This window comes from Cucurbita maxima, unplaced genomic scaffold, assembly GCF_002738345.1.
Source record: "Cucurbita maxima cultivar Rimu unplaced genomic scaffold, Cmax_1.0 Cma_Scf00009, whole genome shotgun sequence".
NCBI classification, from domain to species: domain Eukaryota; kingdom Viridiplantae; phylum Streptophyta; class Magnoliopsida; order Cucurbitales; family Cucurbitaceae; genus Cucurbita; species Cucurbita maxima.
The window spans coordinates 6,282,457-6,309,458 of record NW_019272025.1 but is presented as its reverse complement, the minus strand read 5'-3'; the positions used below and the strand labels follow the sequence as shown (position 1 = coordinate 6,309,458).

The window sequence follows — 27,002 nt, the reverse complement described above, 5'->3', positions numbered from 1 at the left end:
CTTATTATTTTTAATTCATTTCATTTTTAGTATATAACAATTGGTTGATTCTGAATTGTATTTTTGTATTTTTGTATTTAAAAAAAAGTGAAGAAATAAAAACAATAATAATTATAATAATTAAATAAATAATAAAAAGTGAGGCCCCAGGCCTTCAGTATTACAACTCATGTAGCAGGTGAGCATCCAGTACAGCTATGCCCATGCGTACTCATATAATTGATTGATTAATTATATATGACATAATTCAATTTAATTTTTTTAGGTATAAAAAAATGTAGACAACTTTAATAAAAGATTTTTTAAAAATATATAAAATTAGAGACTAAAATTCAAGCCCTAGTGAAATAAAATGAAATATATTATATCCAAAAACCAAGCTTACACACATCACATGGTCGCTCATCACTGGTTCCCTGGCGAAGGCGTTTTGTCATAACTACCCTCTTCATTTCTAAAAATTTCCATTTATGGGTTAGCTCGGAAGGGGTAAAATTGTCATAAGGTTTAATAAGATTGGAGGGAACGGGAGAGCGGGGGACCCATGGAAAGCCTGGCGCGCCTTCACCTGTATTACAGTTGCGGATGCGAATCGGTTATCAAATCCGGTTTTGTTTCGCCATTAAAGCCTCTGCTTAAATCCGACACCAACTCCGACGTTGCTCTTCGCTCTTCGCTCTATTCCTTGTTCCTACAACTCTCCGATCGCTGTCTCCGTTTTCTGTATTAACAGACGCAAGCTCTCGTAGGGGAAGATGAGGGAGATCATAAGCATCCACATTGGACAGGCTGGGATTCAGGTCGGCAATTCTTGCTGGGAGCTCTATTGCCTCGAACATGGCATTCAGCCCGATGGTATGATGCCCAGGTACTGCTTTATCCATCTTCATCTCTCTACCCTTCCGCATTTCTATTCTTTCCCTTCTCATTCCCGGTCTTTAAAACTCGCTTTTGATTTTTTTTGTTTCCTACCGTTTCTGTTCTCTCTCATTTTGTGTCCTCGACGAATCTCGAAAGACTAAACACGTTCCTACCTTTGTCTTTAGTCTTTGATCATCAAATTTGGGTATTTTTTGTGCTACTTTGCATCGTATCTAAATCTGTTGTCTAATTTCTCATAGGATCTTCTGGAGTTAATTCTTTTCTACAAATTTTTATAGCCCTAGGGACATTTTTCAAACGAATTCGACGACCAATTTGATATTTCGTTTATTTTGGTGCCGAAGATTTATATGTGCGTGAAGAGTTAATCCTTGGCGGCAATTCTTTTTTCTTGTTTCGTTTTTCTTCACTTCTTGGGAGTCAAAATTAATTACATTAAACAATTTGAACTTCCGCTTTTTACCTATTAAATGAAAGCTTGTGTTTTCTTTTTCAGTGATACCTCCGAAGGTGTTGCACACGACGCTTTTAATACATTCTTTAGTGAGACCGGTTCAGGCAAGCATGTGCCTCGGGCTATATTTGTTGATTTAGAACCAACGGTGATTGATGAAGTTAGAACCGGAACCTACCGACAGCTCTTTCATCCGGAGCAATTGATATCTGGAAAAGAAGATGCTGCCAATAATTTTGCTCGAGGACACTACACAGGTGACTGATGTTGATTTGTGGATTCTTAGTTGACCTTTTATTTTTTGTCACTCTGTTTGACATACCTTTTATTTTATAGTTGGAAAGGAAATTGTAGATCTCTGTCTTGACCGGATCAGAAAACTGGCTGATAACTGTACCGGGTTACAAGGGTTTCTAGTCTTTAATGCTGTTGGCGGTGGAACTGGTTCTGGTTTGGGTTCATTGTTGCTAGAGCGTTTGTCAGTGGATTATGGGAAGAAATCAAAGCTTGGTTTCACCATCTACCCATCTCCTCAGGTACTGACGATTCAAATGTGAATTAACCAAAACATTTTGATTATTAAGAGGAAGAACCACTCGAATGGCCATTCTGGAATAATCAGGAAATTGTTGTTTATCTCAACAATTTTGGGCTCTGATTCAATTGCAGGTTTCAACTGCTGTCGTGGAGCCTTACAACAGCGTTCTTTCCACTCATTCCCTTCTTGAGCATACGGATGTTGCTGTTCTTCTAGACAATGAAGCTATCTACGACATTTGTAGGAGATCTCTGGATATTGATAGACCTACATATACCAACTTGAATAGGTTGATATCTCAAATCATTTCATCCTTGACCACTTCATTGAGATTTGATGGAGCCATCAACGTGGACATAACAGAGTTCCAGACGAACCTTGTACCATATCCTCGTATCCATTTCATGCTCTCCTCATATGCTCCAGTTATCTCAGCAGAGAAGGCTTACCATGAACAGCTATCCGTACCTGAGATCACAAATGCAGTTTTTGAGCCTTCGAGCATGATGGCAAAATGTGATCCTAGGCATGGGAAATACATGGCTTGTTGCTTAATGTACCGAGGAGATGTTGTACCTAAAGATGTCAATGCTGCTGTTGCCACCATTAAGACAAAGCGCACCGTGCAGTTTGTTGACTGGTAAGTGGAAGAAATGTGTCTTGTTTATTTTGGGAAGTTTTAAAGCTTATCCAGGAAAATTAGGAGCCACTCTCAGTTTCCTCGGGGATTGTTTTTGGTAGTTCGTTTCTTATAGTAGCTTTTGAGAACTAATTTGTAGAATGATGGGGGTGACTTCTAAAAGTTGGATGATTATAGGTCGGGAATATGGAGATTACTAAGCTTCTGAAATAATCTTTCACAAGCTGGTAGTAAAGGAAGAACAGCTTAGTTGATCTGTAAATATAAAAACTAAAAAAAGACCATCAGAACTCGGGGAAAACAACCTTTAGAGAAAAGTAAATCTACCAAGTTCTGCCTCCCTTTCCCAATTAATAGATGAAGTTTTTCTTGTCATATATCACGAAGAATAAGGAATTTGTTGATAGTGAGAGCACATTACTTTCAGGCATAGTCATCTCCATGTTCATTCTAGATTGGAGCAGGTTTAAGTTAAAGTTATCTTGGCGCATGCAAGATTTGACCTCAAGGGCATTGTCATTTGAACATCAATTTGATTTTGGATTCTAGAAAAACTTGATAATGGATCTGTTTTGTAGGTGTCCAACTGGCTTCAAATGTGGTATAAACTACCAGCCTCCAACAGTTGTACCAGGTGGTGATTTGGCCTTGGTGCAGAGAGCTGTTTGCATGATCAGCAATAACACAGCAGTAGCTGAGGTGTTCTCTCGCATCGACCATAAATTTGACCTGATGTATGCAAAGAGAGCATTTGTTCACTGGTATGTCGGTGAGGGCATGGAAGAAGGGGAGTTCTCAGAGGCGCGTGAAGATCTGGCTGCTCTCGAGAAAGACTATGAAGAAGTTGGCGCTGAAGGTGCAGATGATGATGATGAGGAAGGTGAAGATTACTAAAGTGTGCATGGTACTATTATCCTGATAATTTCTTGTCTAGTTCAAAAGCCTGCCGTTTTCATTTCCATAAGCGATTCTGTTTTGTCTTGGAGTAAATTTCCATTACTTATCTTTGTGGCTCTTTGTATGAAATCAGGAATATGTACGCCAGTGTTTCGACTGTAATTCTATCTTTTCTTGAGTTGTGGATGGATTGATATTGTGATAGACAATATCACAAGTTGTACATGTGTTTTTATAATATGAAAAAGTTGTACATGTATGAGCGCATTGGGTGCTGCCTGCTTGTTTGATTTTCTTTTGCCTTATCATCTGCATTCAAATAGCAGTAGAAAGGGAATTAATTAAAGCGGGGTATAATCAACTTGGGCAGAATATCTGACCCACAGAATCAAAGGCATCATATGTAGTTCCTAAATATTCACTCATTCCATTCACTGCACACATAGGTATGGATGTTAGATCTAATTGCTCTGAATCACATGACATCTCTGCCACTTGTCTATCTTGGTGGCTCAGTAATGGATCAGGAGGCTCATCCATTTCCAAGTTCAACCCAAGAGGAAGATGCCACCACGAATGGCTGAACTGACGAAGACCAAGCGCCTCAACTTCTCCACTGCAGGCGCTGCTCCAGTCTGCATTATCAAACGTCTTATGTATCTCTTGGTTTGTGGCAGTGGAGAAGGAGAGCCCAGAATGAGCACCCTCAATTTCAGTGATTGGACCGAGTTTGGTGGGGCTGGTTTTGGAGGAGCTTCGTTTCAAACTGATCTTTTGGTTGAGGAGATTTCTAATTTTGAAAGAGAGGGCGGAGGTGGATTTGAGATGGGTTGCGAAGTTGGTACGAGTATTGGCACCACGGAGGAGGCGGGCGGCTTCATCGTATGCTGTGGCAGCCTCTTCCGCTGTCTTGAAGGTTCCCAACCACATTCTGATATCATGGGTTGTGTCTTTGATCTCTGCCACCCATTTCCCAGAGGGCCTTTGTCTGACACCAACGAAGCTGCGTCTACGAGATCTGTCCTTGCATTTCCCAATTTTGCTGCCTGAAACTGAAACCTCTTTATGCTGTTGTTTCTCAACTGAACCCTCCATCTGCATTGCAAAGTTTACGAATGGAATTGAGATGAAGGAAGAAGTGATGGGCATTGGTTTTATAATGGCGGCATGAGGCATGAGGGCTTTAGGCTGTTGGCTGTTAGTGGTGTCCTCGTCTTTGTCTTCTTGTCAGCATGTCCTGATTTTATTTAATTATTGGGCTTATAAATGTAGTGCCCTTTTCGTCTGTATAATGGAAACCCAAATGGAGAATAATGAGTCATGACGGCAGTAAAGGGAGGAATTTGATGGGATGATTAACAGCTAATGGAAGGAGTTACCGACGTTGAATTTGAGGAGCCTGCGCCTACGCAGCCGCACGCCATACCCTGAGTGGTCTGCAACTTCAGTTTGGAGTCCACTCTTCTTCCCTGGAAAAATCAAACAAACAAACACAACAAACTCGTGGAAGCACGACGTTAAGAATGAAAGTTTAATTGCAAAGTTGTCTGAACGTGCATTGTCTGACCTTGAGTCCACTTGTTTTATTTGCCCCAAAGCAATATCTACGAAGACTACGACGAGTCCAGGCATCCCTGTGTTACATTTTTTCCACTCTCTAAGCAAGCCTTAAATAAATTTGAGTGAAATGTTCTTTTTTTCTTTTTTTTTCTTTTTTTTTTTTTTGGCTTCGAAAATTCTGTAATACGTCAAGTTTCTTTGCTAATTGGAAATAGAGTTCAAAACAAATCAAGGAAACACAATCACAAAATTCATTTGATATATTCTGAAACTGCAATGAAAATTTATAATGACAATGATACTAGTTAATTGGACCAAAACAGAACTGAAAGGATTGCCTCCGAGGCAACCTATCTACCCGAAACTAGAAAAAAATTGTAATGAACCCACGTACTTAGAATTAAACGATGAAATATACACATTTTATTTAACACGAAGCAACGATGATTTTCACTATCATCAAATGACAGCATCTCTCTGCAAGGGACCAAACAAAACTCATGCTTGAGAGCATTTTATGGCAAAGAATGGGGACGAATATAATTCAAACATAAACAAGAACAGAAAAGTGTGCCGCCAGGGGCAGCGGCAGGATCCAGAGTCACCTTTGAGAGACTATGAGAGGATAGGCTGCAAAGCAAGTTGGTGCTGAGGTTGCAAGTAGGACCAAATTGAGGCTAAAGTAGAAGGCGGTTCTGTTGCATCTGTTTCAACAAACTTGTCATTCGGCTGGCAGTTTTCTATGTTGCTAAATCCTTTCCCGCACATAGAACCTGCACAAGCAAATACTCCCCTCGAGGAAAAAGAACGATGCACGAAGCATTGACCCAGGTTATCTAAACATGCACCAAGTAGCATCTCGCTGCTTATACAAAACAGATATAGGCAACGATCAACGACTTTGCACACAATTAATGTTGAAGGTCTCAAACCATCTTTTGGGTAGGATTAAAGAAAAACATTGAAAGCAACCACATTAGCATGTGTTTGGTTCTATTCAGCACAACCAATTGTCCGATCACATTTCTCAAATTTCTCAAGTAGCATCTCGCTGCTTATACAAAACAGATATAGGCAACGATCAACGACTTTGCACACAATTAATGTTGAAGGTCTCAAACCATCTTTTGGGTAGGATTAAAGAAAAACATTGAAAGCAACCACATTAGCATGTGTTTGGTTCTATTCAGCACAACCAATTGTCCGATCACATTTCTCAAACATTGAAATCATAATGCAATAAAGAATACAGAATACAGAATACAGTCAATCAAAGGGAGCAACTTACAGTAGTTCTCATCATGAAAATCATTTCCACCCACTCACTGAATTGGGTCATAAATGGCTCATTCTAAAATATGGCCAGCAAACACTACCCTAGATTTAATCACTACTTAAGAGATTGAGAGCGCCCAGTTTAATGGTTAGAAGCAATTGTCGTTATCCTACCTCCCATTTTTATGTTCTCTTCCAGGCGTGTTACTGTTAAGTATGATCAATCGATTAAATACTAATTCCCAACTGACCTCGACAAAAACTGCAACTATTTTGGGAAGATGTTGGTTACTTGGACCCAAGAGTTCCATATCCGACCTGTATATATAAAATTAACTTAGTGCTATAATAGTTGGAATATAAGAAAGAAAATTCAAGTAAGAATTACAAGTACTACAATGGGGGAGGGAATATTAGCTTAAAAACTTGCCTCTCCACCAAAGAACAAAGTTGGTCGTGCACAATTTTTGGTTCAACCTAGTCACCTTTTATTGGTAGGCAGTTTAACCATGGTGGAACAACCTGTCAAAACCGTACACAACTTATAGAGAATGAGAGACCACAATCAAGTATCCATTGAGTCCTGTAGAAATGTTGGAGTAGTTTGTGATAAGCCTACTTGGAGCATGGATAGCAATAAAAGAAAAGAAATTGAGAATTTATTATCAGCATAAAGCAACTGAACAGGAGAAGTCCTACGATAGTCAAGTTGCGTAAATTTACTCAACAGAAGTTCTAAAATAATCAAGTTGTGTACATTTACTCAGCAGAAGAAGTGAACATGCAATTCTTACTTGGGGCATTGCCCATACTCTCTCGGATAACAGCCAAGTTAGGGTCCTACACCAACAGTGTAAATAAATTTTTGGAAAAATTGAAGATTAGCTGAGCCGAACCAAAACTGCCGCTCCCTGGCTTCTGCGAGAGCGAACACAAATTCAATCGCCAAGTGCCTCGCTCCTTTGTCCGACGATTCAGCTTCTGCAATTTGCAGCATCAACCCCACTATATCCACTAATTGCCGCCTTAAAAACCTCGCCTCCATCCCGGCCAATTCGATCAGCAGTTGAAGTACCTCTTGCGCGGTGCCTCCTGCCCGTTATTCAACGACTCCATTAGTGTCCGCGTAATCGGTCGCAGCAAATCCTGAAACCTGTCACGATCAGCAGAGTTGGACAAGCACTGTATGAAGCTGATAACAGCATTGAAAGACGCAATCTTCACATCAGTGCTTGAGGAGGCTGACGTCAAGCACCGCAAAAACACACCGTGCAAGTGCTTAATGTGGGGCACCAAGGTATCCCCAGTAGAATGCGAAAGCTGGGCAAAAATCAAGAAAGCCGATTCCTGCAGCTTGAGGGAATCCGACGATACGCACTGAAACATGAACGGCAACCATTCTGGCCAGCCACTATCCGGCAAGATTCCGAAAGCCAGCTCGGAGACCGTATCACACAATTTCTTCGATATGGATTTGAAGTCCTCGCTTTGAATACATGAGAGGAGTATGGATTTGAGAGAGAACTGAGAGGAAGGATTTAGGCGAGGCCAGAGGTAGGAATCGTCGCGAGTTAGCTGCTTGCGGAGGAGAACGGCAGACATGGCACGGACCTCGGCTTTGGGAGAGAACTGAAGGAGATGAGCGAGCTTGAGAGAGAGAGAGAGAGAATCAGGATGGGTCTGCTTGCATAAATTGAAGACAAGTTTAGCCTGCGATATTGGTCGTTAGAGGAGGACATAAGGTGGGAGAGAAGAGTTTGAAAAGAAGCAAGGTCGGGACCAAGAACAGCAGCAAGCTGGGTGGACTGGGAATCCATTGAAAGATGAAAGGGATGAAGAAATGGGTGGATATATATATATATATATATACGGGTTACAGTGGAAAGGAGATGATAGAAGAGAAAGCAGAGGCCCCTCCCCCCCAAGGCAGAAGCTGGAAGAAATGATAATTCTTAACAAAAGAGAGTTAGAAAATTTACCCTATTAAAAAGAAAGATAGAAATCGGGATAAATAAATATATCTTTCATGGGAGATTTAGAATATATTCATTGATCTAATGAATTTAAAATTTAGCCTATTGATGATTCGAGGTCAAATTCAGTAACGCTAATGGGCGTGGGTTGTGAAAGGTGTATCGTGAATGGTTTATTCCAAAACTAAAAGGTTGACAATCCATTATTTATTCCCTTCTTTTTATATATTTCGAAGCTACGGACGGATGTGGGGGGGATGAGATCCCATTTTCGGCTGCATCCGCATCTCCCAACAACCGCAACCATTGAAGCCCTGTGATCCGATTCGTGCTCTTCCTGCAGATGGCGACGAGCTTCGTCCACTCTCACAGACCCGAGTTTCTCACCGTCGCCGTCGCTGCGGTTGCCATCGGCGTTGCTACTACCTACTATTTCTACATCACCAAGAAATCTAAACCCCAAGGTTCTTATTCCTTCTCTTCCCTAATTCCTTCTACTCGGGCATTTTTGTTGTTTTGCTTGATTAAGATGCCGGGCTCCGGCTGTTGGATTTGGGAATACCTAGAACAAACCCTCCCCATCCCTATTTCATTTTTGCTGCTGATATCATCACTACCCTGCTGTTCGAGATGTTTCCGATTTTTACCGGGTTTTCTTCTTCTCTTTCTTATCTGTAGTTTCGTGTTATGCTAGGCTGCTTGGACCCTGATAAATTCAAAGAATTTAAGCTAGTTAAACGCACACAGCTTAGCCATAATGTAGCTAAGTTCAGATTCTCTCTTCCGACGCCAACCTCTATCTTGGGGCTGCCGATTGGGCAGCATATGAGTTGCAGGTTTTATTCGATTTGATACTTCGTGGAGTAAAGATTTATCAATGGAATGTTATGAGTCTTCAAACGATTTGTTGTTGTAAGTTATGATGTGCTTTTGTTCAGAGGAAAAGATAGCGAAGGTGAAGAAGTTGTGAAACCGTACACTCCAACCAGTTTGGATACAGATGTTGGATACTTTGATTTGGTCATAAAGGTATAGGCCTTGCACTCCCAATGGGCAATAGCTTGCAGTTTTTCTTAGTGTGTTTAACCATCTGCCCAATTCTATCCATCCAACCATAACATTTGGTATTTTGGCATACAACTACTACAATATGTAGATGTATCCTCAAGGAAGGATGTCCCACCACTTTCGTGAGATGCGTGAAGGTGATTTCTTGGCGGTGAAAGGTCCTAAGGTATTGCCAATATGTCCTACAACTGCCACTACATTAGTAGAATTGAGATTTTCATTTTTTACTCTGTTAATTTGAACCTTGAACGGTTAACTTGGTCAGAGTGAATCTTAGGCTTGAGTATACCTTTTATTTTGTCAAGTGTTCGCATTCTTTTTGAAAGGTTTATGAGTGGTTATGAGTATTCGTATGGCTGGACTGGGTTTGAATATTTTGTGGCTGCTAGTTACTAAGATGGCGTTGGATGCTTTTTAGTTGTGTTTAAGCAGTCTATTATTGAGTTTGAGGAGTTATTCTCTTTTGTTTGAATAGGTACGTTTACACAATTTTTTGGCTCGATTTTGGTTCTTTATTTGTTACTCTTGGGTGATTTATGGCTGGTTGAGTAATGTTTATTATTTATGTATATCGTTTGAGGAGGCATTGTTTTAACCACTCATCAAGTTTTAGGGTTTGAATTGGACGGAATAAAAAATTGAAGGCAAAGATTGACCGTTAAGGAAAAAATCAGTCCTTTTGGGGGATTGGGATTCATAATAAAACATAAGGTTATATTAGAACTTCGAGGAGCGCATTGAACAGCCCAACTGCTTCTGGTCTCAAATTTTCTGTTTTGGAGGAGCTAGGTGCTTAAAATATTTGATTTTTGACATTTGATGTGGGAAAATCTAAAACTGGGGCACGGGTTCTGGGGTCATATCTATTATTTATAGAGTGGGTCTCTGTTTGTGTGCGCGAGTGGTGACAGGGACGTTTCAAGTATGAAGCTAATGAAGTTGAGGCCTTTGGGATGCTTGCTGGAGGCACAGGCATAACTCCTATGTTCCAGGTATGGGTATGGGTATGGGTATGGGCATGGGCTAAGTTTGATCTTAAGTTTTGAGTAAGGATTGATTCGTATTTGTTTTCTGTTTGTCCTATAAATAAGCAGATCCCATCAACATTTCTGAACGTTTCTTTTTGTGTTTTGAGGTTGCACGAGCAATACTAGAAAACCCAGTTGATCACACCAATGCGCATCTTATATATGCTAATGCTACTTATGAAGACATTCTTCTAAAGGTGCTCATTCTCCTCTCTTAAATTTGGATTTGGAAGGTACCCCACATTGAGATTTAGATATTGCCTTGCAAAACCGAACTGAAACCTTCCAGTTTACTGGTGTTTATAGGAAGAATTGGATAGTCTTGCGTCTAGGTTCCCTTCCCGCTTTTCTGTCTACTATGTGCTCGATCAGGTAACAACTTGGGGTTTTATAATTTTGGAAATATATTCTGCAGTTCCATGTCGTTTTACAATCTCCCTCTGCTCTGTACAGCCTCCTGAAGGATGGGATGGCGGCGTTGGCTTTGTGACTGAGGAAATGATACGACTACACTGTCCTGGACCATCCCCTAATGTTCGGGTGGGTATGCATGCGTTGCTTCATTCGTTTTTCTTTCTCTCTGTAAGAGAAAGTTTGTGCTAATAGCAGGCATTATTGTTGTTCATTTTGCGACAGATATTGAGGTGCGGACCACCCCCCATGAACAAAGCTATGGGTGCTTACCTCAAAACTATTGGCTATACTTACCAAATGCAGTTCCAGTTCTAATCCAACCAACCCCATTATTTACTCTCCTCTTTGCTCTACTTGCCCGATCTAATTCAATCTTCCCATCCCCATCCCAAAAGCAATTGAAGTAAATGTGTATCCAACAAACAATGTATGTTAAACCCAATATTTGGTACTGAACTTGATGTGATATGCAGACATACACTGGGTTCACATAAAAGAAAAGAAAAGGTAAGGCAAAGAAGGAAGTTACATAAAAGCAGCAATGCTGTCGCTCTCTCATCTACCAACAATCCCACACTTTATGAGGCTCCCAATGGTGTTCCACATCAACTTTGCATCTTCCACTCTGTTTCCCTCTGCCAATTTCTTGTATAGATAGCTTTCGAAAGTCATTCTCTGCACATACTCGTTCCCACACATCTCCACCAATGCTTCCCTTCCGGCGTTGTCTCCATAGAACACTCTCTGCAACAGATCCAAGAACCTGAACGTCCCCACGTACTTGGCGTCCCACTCTCTCAGGTACTCTCTCTTCAGATCCCTTTCTCCGATCATCCTCTCCCCTCCTTCCGATGCTCTCACCACTGCCTCCCCGCACATTCTCCCAGATTTTGCAGCGAAATATATGCCTTCCCCGGAGCACTTCGTTACGTACCCTGCCGCGTCCCCGACCAGTGCCACCCGCCCTATCACTCGCCTAGCTCGCGGGTGCTCCGGTATTGGATGTGCCTCTACTTTAATCACCTTCCCTCCACTTATCTTACTCTTTGCCCTTTCCCTGATTCCACTTTGGTACTGCTTTATGTCTTGCTTCGAGCACACCGTCCCCGTTCCCACCGCCACATGGTCGCACTTTGGAAATACCCACGCGTAGAAGTCCGGCGACACGTCGTTCCCTACGTACATTTCCGCCAGATTCTCGTAGTACTCCATTTTCTCCTCTGGCAATTTGATTCTCTCTTGGAACGCGATCGCGCACGTGTAACCTCCGGCGTCTATCGACTTCGCCACTCGGCTATTGGCGCCGTCCGCGCCGATCACCACATCCACGGCCAAGGATCGCATAGAGTTTTCGGTTGTGTAATGCACGACGTACGGTGCGTTGGAGGAGGCAGGGACCTCTAGATTCAGCACGAGTCCGTGGATGATATTAGCGCCGATGGACTGGGCGCGGGCGCGGAGGAAGGAATCAAGCACTTCGCGGCGCAGCATGGGTATGAACTCATGGGCTTTCAAGGTTTTTCCGAAGTCGACGGCGATATTCGAAGGGGATATGATTTTCATACGAGTAACATGGCGATCTATGAGATGAGCAGGGATGTCGAACTCGCTAAGCATGCAGAGAGGAAGAGCGCCGCCGCAGGGCTTGGCAGACGATGGGCTGCGCTCGAACAGGTAAGTCTCGACGCCACCAGCTGCCAGAGCTTCGGCGGCAGAAGATCCCGCAGGGCCACCGCCGATGACGGCCGCTCGGAGCTTGCGGCCGAGGAGAGGTGCAGTGTGGAATTTAGAGGAGGCAATGACAAGGGATGGGGAGCGTGAGGAGGAGGGAGAGCGTGTTGTAGCTACTGGAGAAAGGGGGGAGAATACCTGGAGGCATTGGAATTGGAGCGCCATTGACGGGAGAAAGATCAGGAAATGAAGGCGGAAGGATTTAGGTTGAGATCCTGGTGGGGTTTGGTTTTATTTAATGGGAGGTTATTTTGATTTAGTGGATGGCCACTTAACTTAGCAGTGTACAGAAAACGACATTGGATTTTGTTTATCGACTTAGTTAAAACGAGAATCGAGTACAAATCACGTGCTCCTCCTCCAAAATGGGCTATTTTAATTACATCTACTTCGCATGCCACTTGTCGTGGTGTATGTAGCCGCAGGGGAATCGCGCCATTGAGACAGGACACGAGGACTGCATACGGCAAAGCGCAGAATAAGCAGCCGACCCATTCCTCAACCTCGTATTTGAAATTTGTATGCTTCGTGATTGGTAGAGAGGATTAGATAAATAGAAATACATGTTATGCTATATTCACTCAGTTGGGACAGAAATGTGAAGGCCTGAACTTAAGTGATACATGAATTAGGTCATTGTATCGTCTAGCTTACATACACCTCTCTGTTTCAATTTTTTTAAGTAAATAAATAAATATATATATATGCCGTAATTTTCAGATGGAGGTGTGGAGTGGCGTATTCAGAAGATTGCTTGGGCCGCCTGTTACTAAAGTCAAATGTATTAGGCGATCAATGCCCAAGGCAACCAAAGTTTGAATATGTTACAATAAACAATTTCAATAATTAACTTATTTATTCTTCTATTTCAAAAAGAAACTCTCGATTTCAGCGGTCTTCAATGATTTTTTATTATTATTATTAGTCTTTATCTCAATTCTCAGCTACGCGTATAGTTCCTCGTCTTCCGGTTATGTTGTGGAACTGGAAGCTTCCCATTTTCCTCCACGTGGAGACTAATGCGTTTTTGGAAATTTATGCACATTAATATAATATATATCATATGATAAATGTGTCAAGTATTTGATTTGTGTGTAGCATTTAATTAAAGCAAAAATAAAAAATAAAAATAGTTTTGGAGAGAAAAGAACCCTTTCACACCCCCTATCTCGAGTCTTAACCAAATTGTTCAATTGCTTACCGAACCCATGTATTATTATTATTATTCTCAACAAACCCACCTTCAAATTGTTGGTATTTAAGTATTATCTGACAATGAAACATAACATAATTAATTTGTCAACATTTTTAATTAATATATTCAGAAAATTAAATACGAAAGCCTCCTCTATGATTTTAGTCTCCTTAGAAAAAGGCAACCGGAAGCCCCAAAGTCAATAATTGAAAGGAAGAAAAGTCTATTCCACGACTGAGCTTCAAAGTTATCTATAAATCTATATCAACGTTACCATTATCTTCTATTTCCATCCTCCCTTTCTCATTTCATACCATTTTTCTTTTTCTTTTCTTTTTTTGTTTTCATCGCGTCGCCTGTCTTATGGCGGAGCACCAAAAGATATATCCACTCCACGACGTTCCACTCCACGACGTCGAGGCACCGCCCATGCCGGCTCCCACTGACCCCTTGGTGCCGCATGGAACAGAAAAATCCGACGCCGGACCGCCGCGTACTGCCGAGGCCACTGTTCTATATCCACCCTTTCGGCGGACGATCCCGGTGATGCACTCCAAGCCACCGAAGAAGAGACGAAGCTGTTGCTGCAGGTGCCTGTGTTGGACGATCTCGATTTTAGTTCTCCTACTGGTTTTGATCGGAATCGTGGTCGGAATCCTGTACCTGGTGTTCCGACCGAAGCTTCCGGAGTATTCGATCGATAAACTGCAAGTGACGCAGTTCACGCTGGGTGGAAACGACCGGTTGGACGCCACTTTCACCCTGACGCTGACCACTACGAACCCTAACAAGAAAATCGGAATCTATTACGAAGGAGGGAGCCACATAAGCGCGTGGTACATGGAAACGAAGCTGTGCGAAGGGGCTTTGCCGAAGTTTTACCAAGGCCATCGGAATAGGACGGTGCTTAACGTACCGTTGGTGGGAGTGACGGAAAACGCCACCGCGCTTTTCACGACGCTGCAGCAGGAGCAGCAACAAACCGGCAGTATTCCGTTGAATCTGAATGTGAGACAGCCGGTCAGGATAAAGCTGGGTAGCTTGAAGCTGATGAAGGTGAAGTTCTCGGCAACCTGCAGACTGTTGGTTGATAGTGTTTCAGCCAATAACGACATCGTCATTAAAAACAGTAGCTGTAAGTTCAAGCTCAGACTATAAAATTATTTATTTGTTTATTACTACTCGCATTTTTCAGTTTTTTATTCTTTTTAGTATATTCATGTTTTCCTGTATATTAGAATTTAGTCGAAATAAATGGTGTTAGAGAGAGATTTGGATTTTGTTTCCCCACGCGCTACATTTATTTATTTATATCAGCGTATTTGAATAATATTACCGTTCAGTATTCAATATTTAATATTCCATCAAATTTTAGGCATTCAATTCTAGTAGACTCAATTATTTAAAGATATTTATATTCTTTGATATCCATATTTAGAACAAAAAATAGGACGAGAATGATTGTGGTTGAGGAAAATAATAGAAATAAATTCCCTTATGGGTCAAGATTTGTAAATAAATTTCATTCCACGCCATCTAAAATTTCTAAAATTTATTACCTTCTTCACTTGAGTTAAATTTTAAACAGAGTTTGAGCAATTTGTTAATAATTTTAATCCAACTAAGCTAATTAATTAATATAAGTAATCTCAACCTAATTATTATTATGTTGATTCAATATTTGGCCACGTATTAAATTACTTGGTATTTACAATGATGTTTACTGTGTTAATTGTAACAAGATTTGAATATACTCTTACTACTCTCGAACATCACTTCCACCACACTAATATATTTAAAAAAAAAAATAATAATAAATAACCCCACAATTTCCTGGTTGGCCAAGTTACAAGTGTAATAACATGACTTTGAAAGTTCATCTTTTATATTTGTGATTTAGAATTTATTTATAATTTGGTTGGTCTAATTGTTTTATTTAAACTCATAAAACACCCAATCACATAATTAAATGAACACACTTTTAAGCAACGGATATTTCTGAAATGAGTAATGCATTTTAGTTTATGATTGAGTAAATAAAAAAAAGTGAATATTTTCATTAGGTAGAAGACATACTTGTTGCCAATAGATGAAAGCGTTGTTTTGTCCCTTAAAAAGAAAAAAAAAAAAAAAAAAAAAAAAAAAAAAAAAAAAAAAAAAAAGAAAGAAAAAGAAACAAAAGCGGAAAAAAGGGGAATTGCTGAAGGATATGGGTGTGTCTTCTTCTCTGCCCGCCCTCCCTCCCTGCCCTCGCTAGTCGCTATATAAATTCTATTTCCCTGTCTGCTTCCGCCAACTACTTTTTTCTGCTCTCCATCTCACACTCCCACTGCCTGCTTTGCTCCAACCTCTCCTTCATAAACCCTAACACCCACTCCCTCCTCTATTGCCCACTTCTCTCTGCTCTCCATTCCACTCCTCACTCTTACTCCGGGTCTTTCTTGGAATTTGCTGCTCACAATGGTGATGGTGGACACCGAGGTTGCCGACGATACCCAAGAGACCAATGCCTGCAAGTCTCCATGGAAGAACCCACCCGCGGTTGATGGGAAGGACACGGATGCTCCTGTAATGGGAGCTGATTCTTGGCCTGCACTCGCTGACGCGCACCGCCCCAAAACTCTAGATGCTACTACGTCTGCCAACTCTTCTCATTCAGGGGAGCTTTCAGATGGAGTAGCTCTTCACTCTCCGTCTTCAGGACCTCAGGTTAACTTTCACACACCCTAAATCACATTTTCTGTGATTCATATCTTCTTTGACTCATCACAGACTACCAACCTTGCAATGTCACCTACTTAACGACTCCCATTGTTTAGTTTGCAATACAAAATTTGAAAGTTCCCTTTAGGACTTTGATTTTAGCTGCACTCGTCACGTTTACAAAATTTGAAAATTTGATAGTTTGCAATACAAAATCTCAAAGGAACGAAATTCTTTAAGAAACTAAGATATATATTACGTAAAATTCAATCATTGAATAACCCGGCAAAGTCCACCTCCACTAACTATGAAATCTCGTCCGTGACTATTTTGACATTCCTGCCGCTTATTGACGTAATATATCCAATTTATTTTATTTTTCCTCTTGAATATAATTAAATGGAGAAATGTGGCGCTTTCAACTAGGGAGGATGTGTACAGAAGTCACCCGCCTCTCGGAATCCTAGTTATTCACTAAAGAATTCCCAATCACATCATCCAAAAGCAGGCTCTAAGCGCAACCCAAACGCTGCTGTGCATGCTTCTGTTCCATTACCTTATCATCAGCCACCAATGCCTCCACTTTTTCCACCCATATTACATCCTCCTCATCTCGCTGTTCCGGGATATGTTTTCCAGCCTCGACCTGTAGCTGGGGTTAAAGTACACATGGCTAAGCCTGGCAGTGAGACATCAGGACAAGCTTTTGTTCCAACTGTCGAGCCTCCACCACGAGGTGATCCAAGTGGTTATGTTGTTGGTGTTCATAATAGAAGACCTTACATGCAAGAATCTGGTATTCATTGGAACCATGGCTGGCATCATCAACGGGGATTTAATCCAAGAGACAACATTTCCATGCAACATAGTGCTGGACCACGCCCTTTCGTACGCCCACAGCTTTACCCTCCAGCTCCTGGCTTCATGGTTGGTCCCAGTTTTCCTGGTAATTATGCCATCCTAATAACCTCTCAAGTATCTTAAGATATGTCATTCTAATCTTAACCTCCTCTTCCTTCCTTATTCTATTAGTACAAAAATCTGTCACACTAATATTTAGACTGCTCTAAATTTAAATATGTCCTGTTATGTTGTTGGACTATGCTCACATGAAATTATTAGTCGCATTAGTTACCACCAAAGACTTCTATGTTATGCAGGACATGGACCTATGTACTATGTTCCTGTTCCACCTCCTGATGCAATTGAGAGACCTCCTCAGCTCATTCCGCACCCTCTTAATGCAAGGGCTTCAATGCTTCCCCCGGATATGCTAGCACTTCGGGACAATCTAGTAAAGCAAATTGAGTATTATTTTAGGTAGGTCAACCATTAATCTAGAAAGAGATTTCCCCCTTTGTTGAGAATTTTGAGACTTTGATGCTGGTATACATTAGAATTGCCGCTTGTTAATATTATTCCTTTTATGTATTCTGTCTATTTATTCAGTGTTGAATGCTTTGTTGCACCTGAAATATGCAATATTTGTGCTTAACTTTTCGTCTTATTTTGAGTGGACTTTTCTTTTATTACACTTAGACTAGTATTTTCATTTCTATTGAATGTAGCCTTGTTATTTATATTTTCATTTGGCCTTCTAATATCAGTTGGAGCAGCTCTTTGACAGCTCCCTCGTGGGTTGAGAATTACTCATCTATTTGTAGCTTTCCACTTATCAATGGATATTTTCTCGTTTCTTATCTAAAATATTTGCCGTCAACTTATCCTGCATTTTCCTTATATTTTGGTGCAGCGATGAAAATCTGAAGAAGGACCATTACCTAATATCTTTGATGGATGACCATGGATGGGTTCCAATATCAGCCATTGCTGAATTCAAAAGGGTATAGTTAAATATTTGTTGGTGTTTCAGAAAATGTAATAAGCCTTTCTTTTTTCCATCTAGAAGATCTTTTCTATGGATTCATGATATATATTGTCGTGATAGAATGGAACACACTGCTGTGTACTGATAGGTTCAAAAGCTGTCCCTTGCCAATATTTCATGCTTAGAGATTTCACATTTCAGCTGTCATGTTATATCCATTTGAAGAATTATTCAACGTTAACATTTTATTGGAAATTTGGTTCCAGGTTAGGAAAATGAGCACTGACGTTCCATTTATCCTTGATTCTCTGCACTTATCTGCAAATGTTGAAGTTCAGGTATTTATTATTATGCTTTATGGCTTTTGTTGTTCATTTCTGTATTTATGGAGCAAAAGCAATTCATATGAAATATTTTGGGAAACATAGACATAGAAAATTTGACGACAATAGGTTCTATTGTCTTAAAACTTTTATTTTATCCGCGTTTAACTTTGTCCTTTTTTTAATGGGACCCCTCTTCCTTTTATCTGATTTACTCTTTAGAATATTTTAAAATTATATGGAAGCTATATTGTTGCTTATTTCTTCCCCCTCTTAAATGGATGCAGAAAATTTTCAGTCGGCTTGGAATCACTGTCTTATCTATTCATTTTCATCTAAAATAATGCTCAGTCAAATAAATATGTTTTAAAACAACCCACTCGTTTTCTCCAGTCATTTTATGTTTGATTCTTGACGTAGAAGGGATGGGAGCACATGTTTTTTCTTCTTCTTCCCCTCCTCCTTCTTTTTCTTGGGGTTTGTCTGTAGTTCAAATCATCCAATGAAATGCATGGTGTGAAAACCTTGAGACTGCAAGGATTCTAGTGCTGCAGTTAGAATGATGAAATTTAAAACTATTGACTTTTTGCAGCACCCTATGTAATGCTGTCGTGATGAGAAAACCTATCTAACTAGGATGCTGTCCTGTTGATTGGTATCTGAAGTTCACAGTTTTTATTTGTTTCAGATTTAACTGTTAATTTGTATTTCCTAACTCTTTTCTGAACGTATGCTGCAATTAAATATCTTTACCATTCTTACTCTCATTTTCGACGGTGGGATTGTTGGGATGGCATACTGGCTGCATTTTGAACTTGTACAAGCATTCGATTTGTCTAAGTTATGTCAATGAATGAAACATTTCTCCTAGTGTTACTAAGGTTTTATTTCTTTTGGAGTCGCAGCATCATTTTTTAAGTCAGGTGTGAACCATGATAATTAAAGATAGCAAATTGATGCTGGACAGTGGTAAGGAAGAGAGTAGAAAGATGAAGAGATAGGAGAAGAGAAAAGTGTCCTTTTGATGAATCTGGTATTTGAGAATCTGGTTGGTCCTTTTCCATGTGAATGAACTTTGGAGATCCACATTTTTAGCGATGAGATTGTGGATGGATTGTGTTCATAAGTTTCTATTAAGCTAGTCACTTGGTTTGAAGAGGATGTGCAGATAGAGCAGAGGTGACAGCGTTTTGCTAGGGATCTAATGATAAACCAGAAAGTATTCATTTGAAGTTGAGGCATATTGGTTTGATGCGTACTTGAATAATGTGGATTTCAAATATCAATGAGGTGATGCATGTAAAATCACAATCCATTACATTCATATGCTTAAAACAGTGGGATAATATTGTGACACCTATATTGGACTTGGCCCACTTAAATAACCTCTCAATACGAACGAAGTGTATTCAAAGTAATTCCATCCATGCTCTGGCGAAAACTCTTCAAATTCAAATTCAATCGAAGAAGAAAGATATACAAAGCTTTTAGTATCTTATGATCAAAATGTCACCTTTCTATCCTCCTTTTCACCTATTTTACCCTAAAACAAATATTTTGCCTTCACTCCTTTGGATCCAGATATAGGTTTAACCGGAGAAGTTGTTCACTTGACAAAGAACCCCACACCATACGGTGACGTCTATGAGATTGATTTCGAGGTAAGTTTGAGTGGAGTGGAATCAATTATTCTACTAGTGGATTTGAGTATGGAGGTTGTTGTTTTTTAAGATTCTTTTTCTGAATCTTACTGAGGTAATAGGATTAACTTGCACGAAGATAATTTTCCCTTATTTGCTGACGATGGTTCTTCCAAAGCTTCTTTTTATGGGATAAGTATTCTTGCAAAGCAGAGGAGTTTTTTTTTGAGTTATGTGCACATTTGGCTTGAAGTTTAGAGTGTGATGGAATCAATCTTTTTGGTATTGAGAAGCTTTCTGATTTTGTTGCATCAAGATGCTTTGTGGTTGCTTCTTAAAAGTTTTTTTTTGTTTGTTTATTGGTGATCAGTTCTTGATTTTCGTTCGAAGATTTAAAGTAGCAATCATGGAGAAGGCCTTATTCATAGTTTCATCATTCTTTTGCAAGCTCTCTTATTGGTTCTTTAAAGTTTTTCATAGATATTTGAAAAGATAATCTCTATATGGTCGTATTTTCTGTTTGTATTATTTCCTTTTAACCCCCTTTCATCTGTCGAACTTTATATTTTTGAAGTTGTTTCTTGTTAAAAAGAATATTCATAAGTAAATCATATATTAAAAATGAACTCGAAACTACATAGGCTCGTAATAAAACATAATTTATTTTACTTTACCTTACAAACCTTAATCTTCTGTAGGGTGATAAGGTGCGAAAACGTGATGAATGGTTAAAGTGGATTCCAGTTCCTGAAGACTCTAAATCAACATTAAGTGTTGAGACTTCATCCAATCTGGTGTATGAAACTACTAACTCTTTGGTGGACGAGAATGCTTCAGATTGTTGTAGAAGGCCAGCGTCCAATCATAACATCAACTCTTCACTACCTCAGGGTTGTTCTCTGGAGCAGCTCTCAAGCAGGGACAGTCTGGAAGTAGCAAATCTAGATATAGTGGAAGGTGATAGTTTGATTGTTCAGCTTGATGATGGAATAAAAAAGTATTGTAATGAACAGTTCAAGTGGGAGGTCAATTTAATAATCATGTGTTGGTTTTGTGCTGATTATAACTTTGTTCAGAACATTCTCGTGGAACTGTGCCGCCTCAAGGCATAGAGTTTTCATCTAATGTTGGTGCACAGAATGTTGATGACCTTTCGAGCCAATTTTCAAGCACTTTCATGCTTGATGAAGAGCTAGAGATTGAACAGAAAGCGATAAAAAAGGATGATTTGACTTCAAGTGGAAGGTATATTATTGATTCTAGCTTGATAATTTTTATTCGATCTTTCCTTGTAGCGTCACTGCTAGCAATATATTTAATAAATATAACCTTTTGCAAATTATTTGTAATTTCTGTGATTCTGTCCATACCTCTCCCACCTGAAAAAAAAAAAGGAAAAAAAGAAAAAAAAAGAATAGAATATAATAAAAAAAGGTCCTGTCAATATATTTTGATCCACGTTTGTTTCTTCATTGTTCTTGGTCACTTGGTGAAGGAATTTCAATTTCTTAGTCTCACTTTGTCAAAGACTAAATTCAAATCACTCTAAAACATCCTTTAGTTGGGAAAACAAAAGGTTTGTGTAGCTTTCTTTTGGAAAAAAATAGAAGGATACCAGAGGATTTTACAGGGTTAGAGTTTTCTAGATGCTGTTTCTTTGTTTTTTCTTACATATGAAGGTGTTTTCCTCTTAAACTCTAGGGACTTTTGTTACTATTCGGCCTTCATTTTTTCACACTTGGAGTGCTTTTCAACAATTTTTTGGATGCTTGGGAGACTTTTTGTCTTCCATTATTCCCTTCCTAATGAAAGACTCATCTAAAATCTGTCTCTTTCACACGCATACAAATTCTTCAATTTCTTCCATCTCTAGTTTCTCCTTTTCTTCCCAACATACCTTCCATCAAGTCTATATTTCCTCTCTCATTTTGTTATGCAGACTTTATTGTGCATAATATGATCTACCTGGATTGCAACAATGTTGCTTGGCATGATAGAATACATTCTTGCTAGGTTGTTTAGTGTAGATTTAATATTATTAAATCTTTTGTTACAATATGGTGCCTCAGTTTTTGTTACTACAATTCCTTTTTGGTCAATTCACAGCCCTTTTTTTAAACTTTCCTGGCTCTTTTGGTGGATAACTTATCTATTCTTCTGCTTATATACTTTCTTTCTTTAAAAGAGATTGTCGCCTCTTGGCAGAAAATACAACAGCTTGTAGTTATAAAAAAAACTGGCGTAATTGTTGGTTACGATGAAGTATGGGCTAGTCGGCGCAATAACCAAAAAGCTATTCTATTAGGAATTTACTACACCATGGACTGTCTGATAGATAATTAATATATTTCTTGGTCATTGGATATTAGTATTTGACCAGTATATTATAGAAATGGTTCACATCAGTGCTTGTATTAGTTTGAATAGGTTATTTCTAGAAGTCTTAGGAACAGTATAATCTTTTGCAGATAGAGAGATAGCTACTGGTTGGCTATTCATTCATGATTTTTGATTGTTTTCCCGTACATGCGCAGATATATATCTCCACTCTCTATACAATGGATCAGTTCCATTGATGTGGTGATACAATTTGTAGAATGTTCAAAGCTTGTTTTTTGTTCTCATTTTCTTAATCTTTGTTGTATCATCTACCAAGGATTGACGAAGGTGATGATGAGATTGCTGTCAATGATCAAGATGTTCAGAGACTTATTATTGTCACGCAGGTAGATGTTATTAGGGAAAATGATTTGCTTCCATGTCTAGCAACTGCTGCTCACTTAATAACATTAATCTTACTTTTTTATACGGACATTAGATGAAGAGAAAATCAGAATATTCATGTCATCCTTTTATATTAGCTCTTGCTATATGAACCTTGATTCGATCTTTCATCTGTATATTCTTGCTGGGAAGTGTAGAAATCAATAAAAGTTTTGATGTCCCAACTTTTCTGGATCGGAGGATTTGCTTGGTGTGTTGTGTTCTGGAAGACAAATATTTACGTAAATGGAAATAGAACTATCAGTGTATTAGCTGGTCATAGTTGCCCGCAATCTGATATTGCGGCATTATTATCTTTATTAGGTAGATTTTTTTGTTTCTGATAACTATAGTTTTGATGGTAGCTAATTAAATGAATATAGGATAATTTGTTCTTTGAAATGGATTCAATGCCCAGATAGTGTCTTCGTTTATTTGTGTTTTATGAGACTGTATCCCCCTTAATGATTTCAAGTCTCGAATTCCTTTTCTAGTGCATGTATGAATAGTTCATGTCCTATTTCATTTCTTGTTTGGATTTGTTTTTAATTTTTTTCCTCCATAATTGCCTTGCAGAATAGTGCCGTCAAAGAAAGGTCTACAAATGGAGGCAAAGAATCAAAATCAATATCTAAAGAGCTTGCTTCAACAATAAACGATGGCCTTTACTTCTACGAGCAAGTTGAGAATCTACCATCCTTATTTTGTTTTATGCAATACTTTCACTCAATTTTGAATGATCGTTGAATTGTTTTAACATCAAAGGTACTGGAAAATAAGAGATCTAATCGAAAAAAGAGCAACTGCAACTCAGAGAATAGGGAAGTAACCTCAAGATTATCTAGCAGTGCTTCAGGATCAGTAAGGTCAAAGCCTAGTGAAAATTTTGCTGGAAACTGTGGCTTGGATGAAATCGGGAATGCTAGTCCCAGGAAGAAACAAACTAAAACCTTCCCTAGACAACACTCATCACTTAAGCAACGCTTTTTCTCGAGCAACTTTAGAAATCATGGAACGAGTCGGACCTCTCTTGGCATTGTAGCAGAGAGCCCACCTAGTAATTCTGTAGGTTTTTTCTTTGGTTCTACTCCTGAAAACACAAGGTTAGTCTGAAAGAGCCGCTACCTGTGTATAAAATATCATAATGTACGTGTTCTCTCCTTTGAGAAAAAGGAAGTTAATTTGCAGGACGGAAGTTACTTTATTTTAGTTTCCTAAAAAGGAAATCATACTCAAATTGTTCCACCGCCGCCCCCCCCCCCCCCCCCCCCCCCCCCCCCCCCCCCCCCCCCCCCCCCCCCCCCCCCCCCCCACACACACACACACACACTTTTATGGGGCTAATCCAAGTATGATTTCATATTTACAGCTCCAGGCCATCGAAATTGAGTGTTTCTCCTCATGGAAATTTCCTTGGCAATAGTCCACCAGTGGGTTCTCTGCCCAAGTCTTTTCCACCCTTTCAGCATCCCAGTCACCAACTTCTAGAAGAGAATGGTTTTAAACAGCAGAAGTGAGACAATCATTTACTTATGTTATCTATTGCTCAAATATGAGGATGGCTTGTAACGTGATGCTTTCCTATGTTTCTCATTTTAGGTACCTTAAATTTTACAAAAAGTGCTTGAGCGACAGAAAGAAGTTGGGAATTGGTTGCAGCGAGGTGGATTTATTTCCTAAACATTCCTATCCATCATCTTTATTGCATCTTCGACAAAAAAAAATATGCATGTGCATGGTGTTGCCCTAAACTACATCTATCACTGGGTCTTTTACGTTGATTTTATGTTTAAAGCGCAGTCTTCTGGAAAATTTAAGCTGAATCTTCCATGAAAATATTTGCACTTTATAAATTATATTTGATATATAAGATCTTTCATTTTTTTAATTAATTGCTTATGAAATGTGGTCAAGTTTTTGACTTGATAAAGCCCTTGGCTTATATCTAATTAAGTACTTTTCAGATCTACTCTTCTTTCATGCTGACCCTGCTGTCTTAACTGATTATACCGTTTTCTTTGCCTTCCATGGTTTTAAGTTAATACACACCTGGCTTCTGGGAATTAGCATAGTTATATAAATTCTTACAAGTTGACGCTGTCAAATTTTTACATTTATTTTTATATATAAGTTCACCTCTAAAGTGATCTATTTATGCAGGAAATGAATACTCTATATCGATTTTGGTCTTATTTTCTTAGAGATCTGTTTGTCGATTCAATGTACAATGACTTCCGAAAATTTGCCTTGGAAGATGCTGCTTCTGACTATAATTATGGAATAGAGTGCCTTTTCAGGTTCTATAGGTATTGATGAAAAATCATACTTGCTTTTACTCCCATCCATCGTTTATTTACCTGCTATCTTAACTTCCTGAAGTTTCCGCATGAGTGGTGTCCATAATGCTCTCTTTTGTGAAACATAATTTTTTACATGAATGAGAATTCAAGTTCTTAGCTATATCTTCTGGATTGCCTTATTAAATTTGACAATGTTTTCTGGTATCAGTTATGGTTTGGAAAAGGAATTTAGAGAGGATCTATACACAGACTTTGAACAGCTTACTCTTGAGTTCTTCCAGAAGGGAAGTCTTTACGGCCTCGAGAAATACTGGTGAGTTCTTACGTATCTTCTGTTATTTTCAAGGTGTTTAAATTACCTACTGCATGCTTTAATCTATTTAGTTTAATTTATCTACCATTTGTGCTTCGGTTCTTATCATGATAGACATCTCGTATATGATCTGTCGGGACAATGACTTAATGCCAAATTCTATAGGATAGCCAATACGTTTTTGGGAATATTTCCAACCAGAACCTTCGTTCTTGGATTAAAACCGTGAAGGTGAGAAGAATATTCAAAAAATAAGGGTTTTTTCCCTCTCTTTTACATCATGAAATCGTAATAAAAACCTCTCCTATCAAACTCTTGTTCTCTCCGAGAGATTTTGGATGCCAAGGACAGCTCATGGAGACAAGATGAGTCTTCAATGGTAAAGTTTCAAACTCCAAAACCCCAAAAAGCTTGAAGGATATCTCCAAACACTAATTGGTAACAGAATCAGGCATCCCCTGGGGTGAGAGGTCATATATTTCACATAATCTCGACTCATGCTTGCATCTCGTCTATTTGACAGTACGTGTGCCACTCAATATGACATGCTTTGCCTTTGATCATCTTTTCTTTAGGCTTGTAAGCATTGTATTTCAGACTGTTCATAGGTTGAAAGTAGTTGAGTTTTCCATCCCTTTGTCTGCTATATCGTTTTTCCGATTGTCTTAACATTATATCGAGTAACTTTGGCCACTGGGTCGGATCATCTATTATTTATATTTGACAGGGCCTTCCACCACTATCGTAGACAACGGGATCAGAAAGAGCCCCTAAGAAAACATCCAGAATTGGATAAGTTACTTAAGGAGGAATACCGTAGCTTGGATGATTTCCGTGCTAAGGAGAAGGCAGCAAATGTAAATGAGGATGGGAATTGAGAGTGATGTGATGAACTTTGATGGCAACACTCCAATTTTGAACGACAATGCTAACAACCTAATAGTTGAGTTGAGGAGGAAGTTGGGTTTTGAGGCTAAAATGGGTTTGTACATTATATAAGTGCCTCTGCCTGTGTGTATGGCTACTGGTGGCTGAGGTTTTCTTATAATTTGAGGTGAAGCTGTGTTGTGGGGTATAAGCCTTAATTTCGGTGGTGCCTGCAGCAGCGAGCTTGAAGAGAGTTCCCCATGTTGCCAGTTAGTAGTCACATTGGTTGTCTCAGGACTGTAACATTGTAAATGAGGGAAAGGGAAAGGGAAGGGGAAAAGAAAAGAATAATAAGAAAATTTAATTTTATTGGCTGATTATTTACTTATTGGTTGTTTTTGGAAGGGTAATGTGTTGATATGTTCCATAAACAAGTATGTGGATTTTGAAAACTCCATCTTCTCAAGTTCTTATTTTCTATTCCTAATATGTGGTGTGGGATACATCAACAGATTCTACTCAGTATTAACCTTATTTGTAGCTTTGAACTTGGGACCGATACCACAAAAAAAGAAAACAGGTTTGAACTTAGTATTATACTATTCTTATT

At 39.3% G+C, this 27,002-nt stretch overlaps 7 protein-coding genes across 13 annotated transcripts; 4 read left to right on the top strand and 3 right to left on the bottom strand.

Annotated features, from left to right (window-relative positions):
- Positions 1-532: 532 nt before the first annotated feature.
- On the top strand, positions 533-3,686 carry LOC111483720 (tubulin alpha-3 chain). The gene is made up of 5 exons (XM_023129994.1): positions 533-868; positions 1,379-1,593; positions 1,673-1,872; positions 2,006-2,514; positions 3,093-3,686. The coding sequence occupies exons 1-5, from the start codon at positions 756-758 to the stop codon at positions 3,406-3,408; spliced, it is 1,353 nt and encodes a 450-aa protein (XP_022985762.1). The 5' UTR covers positions 533-755; the 3' UTR covers positions 3,409-3,686.
- Positions 3,687-3,731: 45 nt separating this feature from the next.
- LOC111483721 (ethylene-responsive transcription factor RAP2-11-like) lies at positions 3,732-6,003 on the bottom strand. 4 transcript variants are annotated; one of them, XM_023129997.1, is made up of 3 exons: positions 5,577-6,003; positions 4,979-5,149; positions 3,732-4,880 (listed from the first exon to the last, which is right to left on the bottom strand). In XM_023129997.1, the coding sequence occupies exon 3, from the start codon at positions 4,585-4,587 to the stop codon at positions 3,769-3,771; it is 819 nt and encodes a 272-aa protein (XP_022985765.1). In that variant the 5' UTR covers positions 4,588-4,880; positions 4,979-5,149; positions 5,577-6,003; the 3' UTR covers positions 3,732-3,768. The 4 variants fall into 4 exon arrangements, with proteins under 4 accessions (XP_022985765.1, XP_022985767.1, XP_022985763.1 ...); XM_023129999.1 differs by having other exon boundaries at positions 4,979-5,045; XM_023129995.1 differs by having other exon boundaries at positions 3,732-5,149.
- Positions 6,004-6,681: 678 nt separating this feature from the next.
- On the bottom strand, positions 6,682-8,168 carry LOC111483722. 2 transcript variants are annotated; one of them, XM_023130001.1, is made up of 2 exons: positions 7,041-8,168; positions 6,682-6,768 (listed from the first exon to the last, which is right to left on the bottom strand). In XM_023130001.1, the coding sequence occupies exon 1, from the start codon at positions 7,846-7,848 to the stop codon at positions 7,306-7,308; it is 543 nt and encodes a 180-aa protein (XP_022985769.1). In that variant the 5' UTR covers positions 7,849-8,168; the 3' UTR covers positions 6,682-6,768; positions 7,041-7,305. The 2 variants fall into 2 exon arrangements, with proteins under 2 accessions (XP_022985769.1, XP_022985768.1); XM_023130000.1 differs by having other exon boundaries at positions 6,738-6,829.
- Positions 8,169-8,422: 254 nt separating this feature from the next.
- Positions 8,423-11,259, top strand: LOC111483718 (NADH--cytochrome b5 reductase 1-like). Of its 3 annotated transcripts, none has more exons than XM_023129991.1 (9): positions 8,430-8,683; positions 8,914-9,055; positions 9,158-9,248; positions 9,376-9,453; positions 10,199-10,279; positions 10,423-10,512; positions 10,622-10,687; positions 10,769-10,859; positions 10,952-11,259. In XM_023129991.1, the coding sequence occupies exons 1-9, from the start codon at positions 8,563-8,565 to the stop codon at positions 11,134-11,136; spliced, it is 945 nt and encodes a 314-aa protein (XP_022985759.1). In that variant the 5' UTR covers positions 8,430-8,562; the 3' UTR covers positions 11,137-11,259. The 3 variants fall into 3 exon arrangements, with proteins under 3 accessions (XP_022985760.1, XP_022985759.1, XP_022985761.1); XM_023129993.1 differs by having other exon boundaries at positions 8,434-8,683; positions 10,769-10,855; positions 10,952-11,123; XM_023129992.1 differs by lacking the exon at positions 10,622-10,687 and having other exon boundaries at positions 8,423-8,683.
- Positions 11,158-13,062, bottom strand: LOC111483717 (geranylgeranyl diphosphate reductase, chloroplastic-like). The gene has a single exon (XM_023129990.1). It carries the CDS (start codon positions 12,623-12,625, stop codon positions 11,285-11,287), a length of 1,341 nt encoding a protein of 446 aa, XP_022985758.1. The 5' UTR covers positions 12,626-13,062; the 3' UTR covers positions 11,158-11,284.
- An 878-nt stretch (positions 13,063-13,940) lies between these two features.
- On the top strand, positions 13,941-14,939 carry LOC111483752 (NDR1/HIN1-like protein 6). Its single transcript, XM_023130055.1, has one exon. The coding sequence runs from the start codon at positions 14,019-14,021 to the stop codon at positions 14,811-14,813; it is 795 nt and encodes a 264-aa protein (XP_022985823.1). The 5' UTR covers positions 13,941-14,018; the 3' UTR covers positions 14,814-14,939.
- A 951-nt stretch (positions 14,940-15,890) lies between these two features.
- Positions 15,891-26,844, top strand: LOC111484179 (la-related protein 1A-like). Its single transcript, XM_023130664.1, has 15 exons — positions 15,891-16,364; positions 16,785-17,304; positions 17,519-17,678; positions 18,112-18,202; positions 18,453-18,524; positions 20,848-21,106; positions 21,226-21,394; positions 22,806-22,875; positions 23,489-23,593; positions 23,678-24,015; positions 24,282-24,425; positions 24,512-24,575; positions 25,073-25,218; positions 25,421-25,525; positions 26,253-26,844. The coding sequence occupies exons 1-15, from the start codon at positions 16,116-16,118 to the stop codon at positions 26,401-26,403; spliced, it is 2,643 nt and encodes an 880-aa protein (XP_022986432.1). The 5' UTR covers positions 15,891-16,115; the 3' UTR covers positions 26,404-26,844.
- The last annotated feature ends 158 nt before the right edge of the window (positions 26,845-27,002 follow it).

Coding starts and splice junctions, on each gene's coding strand:
- LOC111483722 (XM_023130001.1), bottom strand. CDS start 7,848: ATGTCTGCCGTTCTCCTCCGCAAGCAGCTAACTCGCGACGATTCCTAC.
- LOC111484179 (XM_023130664.1), top strand. CDS start 16,116: ATGGTGATGGTGGACACCGAGGTTGCCGACGATACCCAAGAGACCAAT. Junction 17,679..18,111: donor CAAATTGAGTATTATTTTAG/GTAGGTCAACCA, acceptor ATTTTGGTGCAG/CGATGAAAATCTGAAGAAGG. Junction 25,526..26,252: donor TACGGCCTCGAGAAATACTG/GTGAGTTCTTAC, acceptor TATATTTGACAG/GGCCTTCCACCACTATCGTA.
- LOC111483718 (XM_023129991.1), top strand. CDS start 8,563: ATGGCGACGAGCTTCGTCCACTCTCACAGACCCGAGTTTCTCACCGTC. Junction 9,056..9,157: donor GGGCAGCATATGAGTTGCAG/GTTTTATTCGAT, acceptor GCTTTTGTTCAG/AGGAAAAGATAGCGAAGGTG. Junction 9,249..9,375: donor ACTTTGATTTGGTCATAAAG/GTATAGGCCTTG, acceptor TACAATATGTAG/ATGTATCCTCAAGGAAGGAT.
- LOC111483752 (XM_023130055.1), top strand. CDS start 14,019: ATGGCGGAGCACCAAAAGATATATCCACTCCACGACGTTCCACTCCAC.
- LOC111483721 (XM_023129995.1), bottom strand. CDS start 4,587: ATGCCTCATGCCGCCATTATAAAACCAATGCCCATCACTTCTTCCTTC.
- LOC111483720 (XM_023129994.1), top strand. CDS start 756: ATGAGGGAGATCATAAGCATCCACATTGGACAGGCTGGGATTCAGGTC. Junction 1,594..1,672: donor TGCTCGAGGACACTACACAG/GTGACTGATGTT, acceptor TTTATTTTATAG/TTGGAAAGGAAATTGTAGAT. Junction 1,873..2,005: donor CCATCTACCCATCTCCTCAG/GTACTGACGATT, acceptor ATTCAATTGCAG/GTTTCAACTGCTGTCGTGGA.
- LOC111483717 (XM_023129990.1), bottom strand. CDS start 12,625: ATGGCGCTCCAATTCCAATGCCTCCAGGTATTCTCCCCCCTTTCTCCA.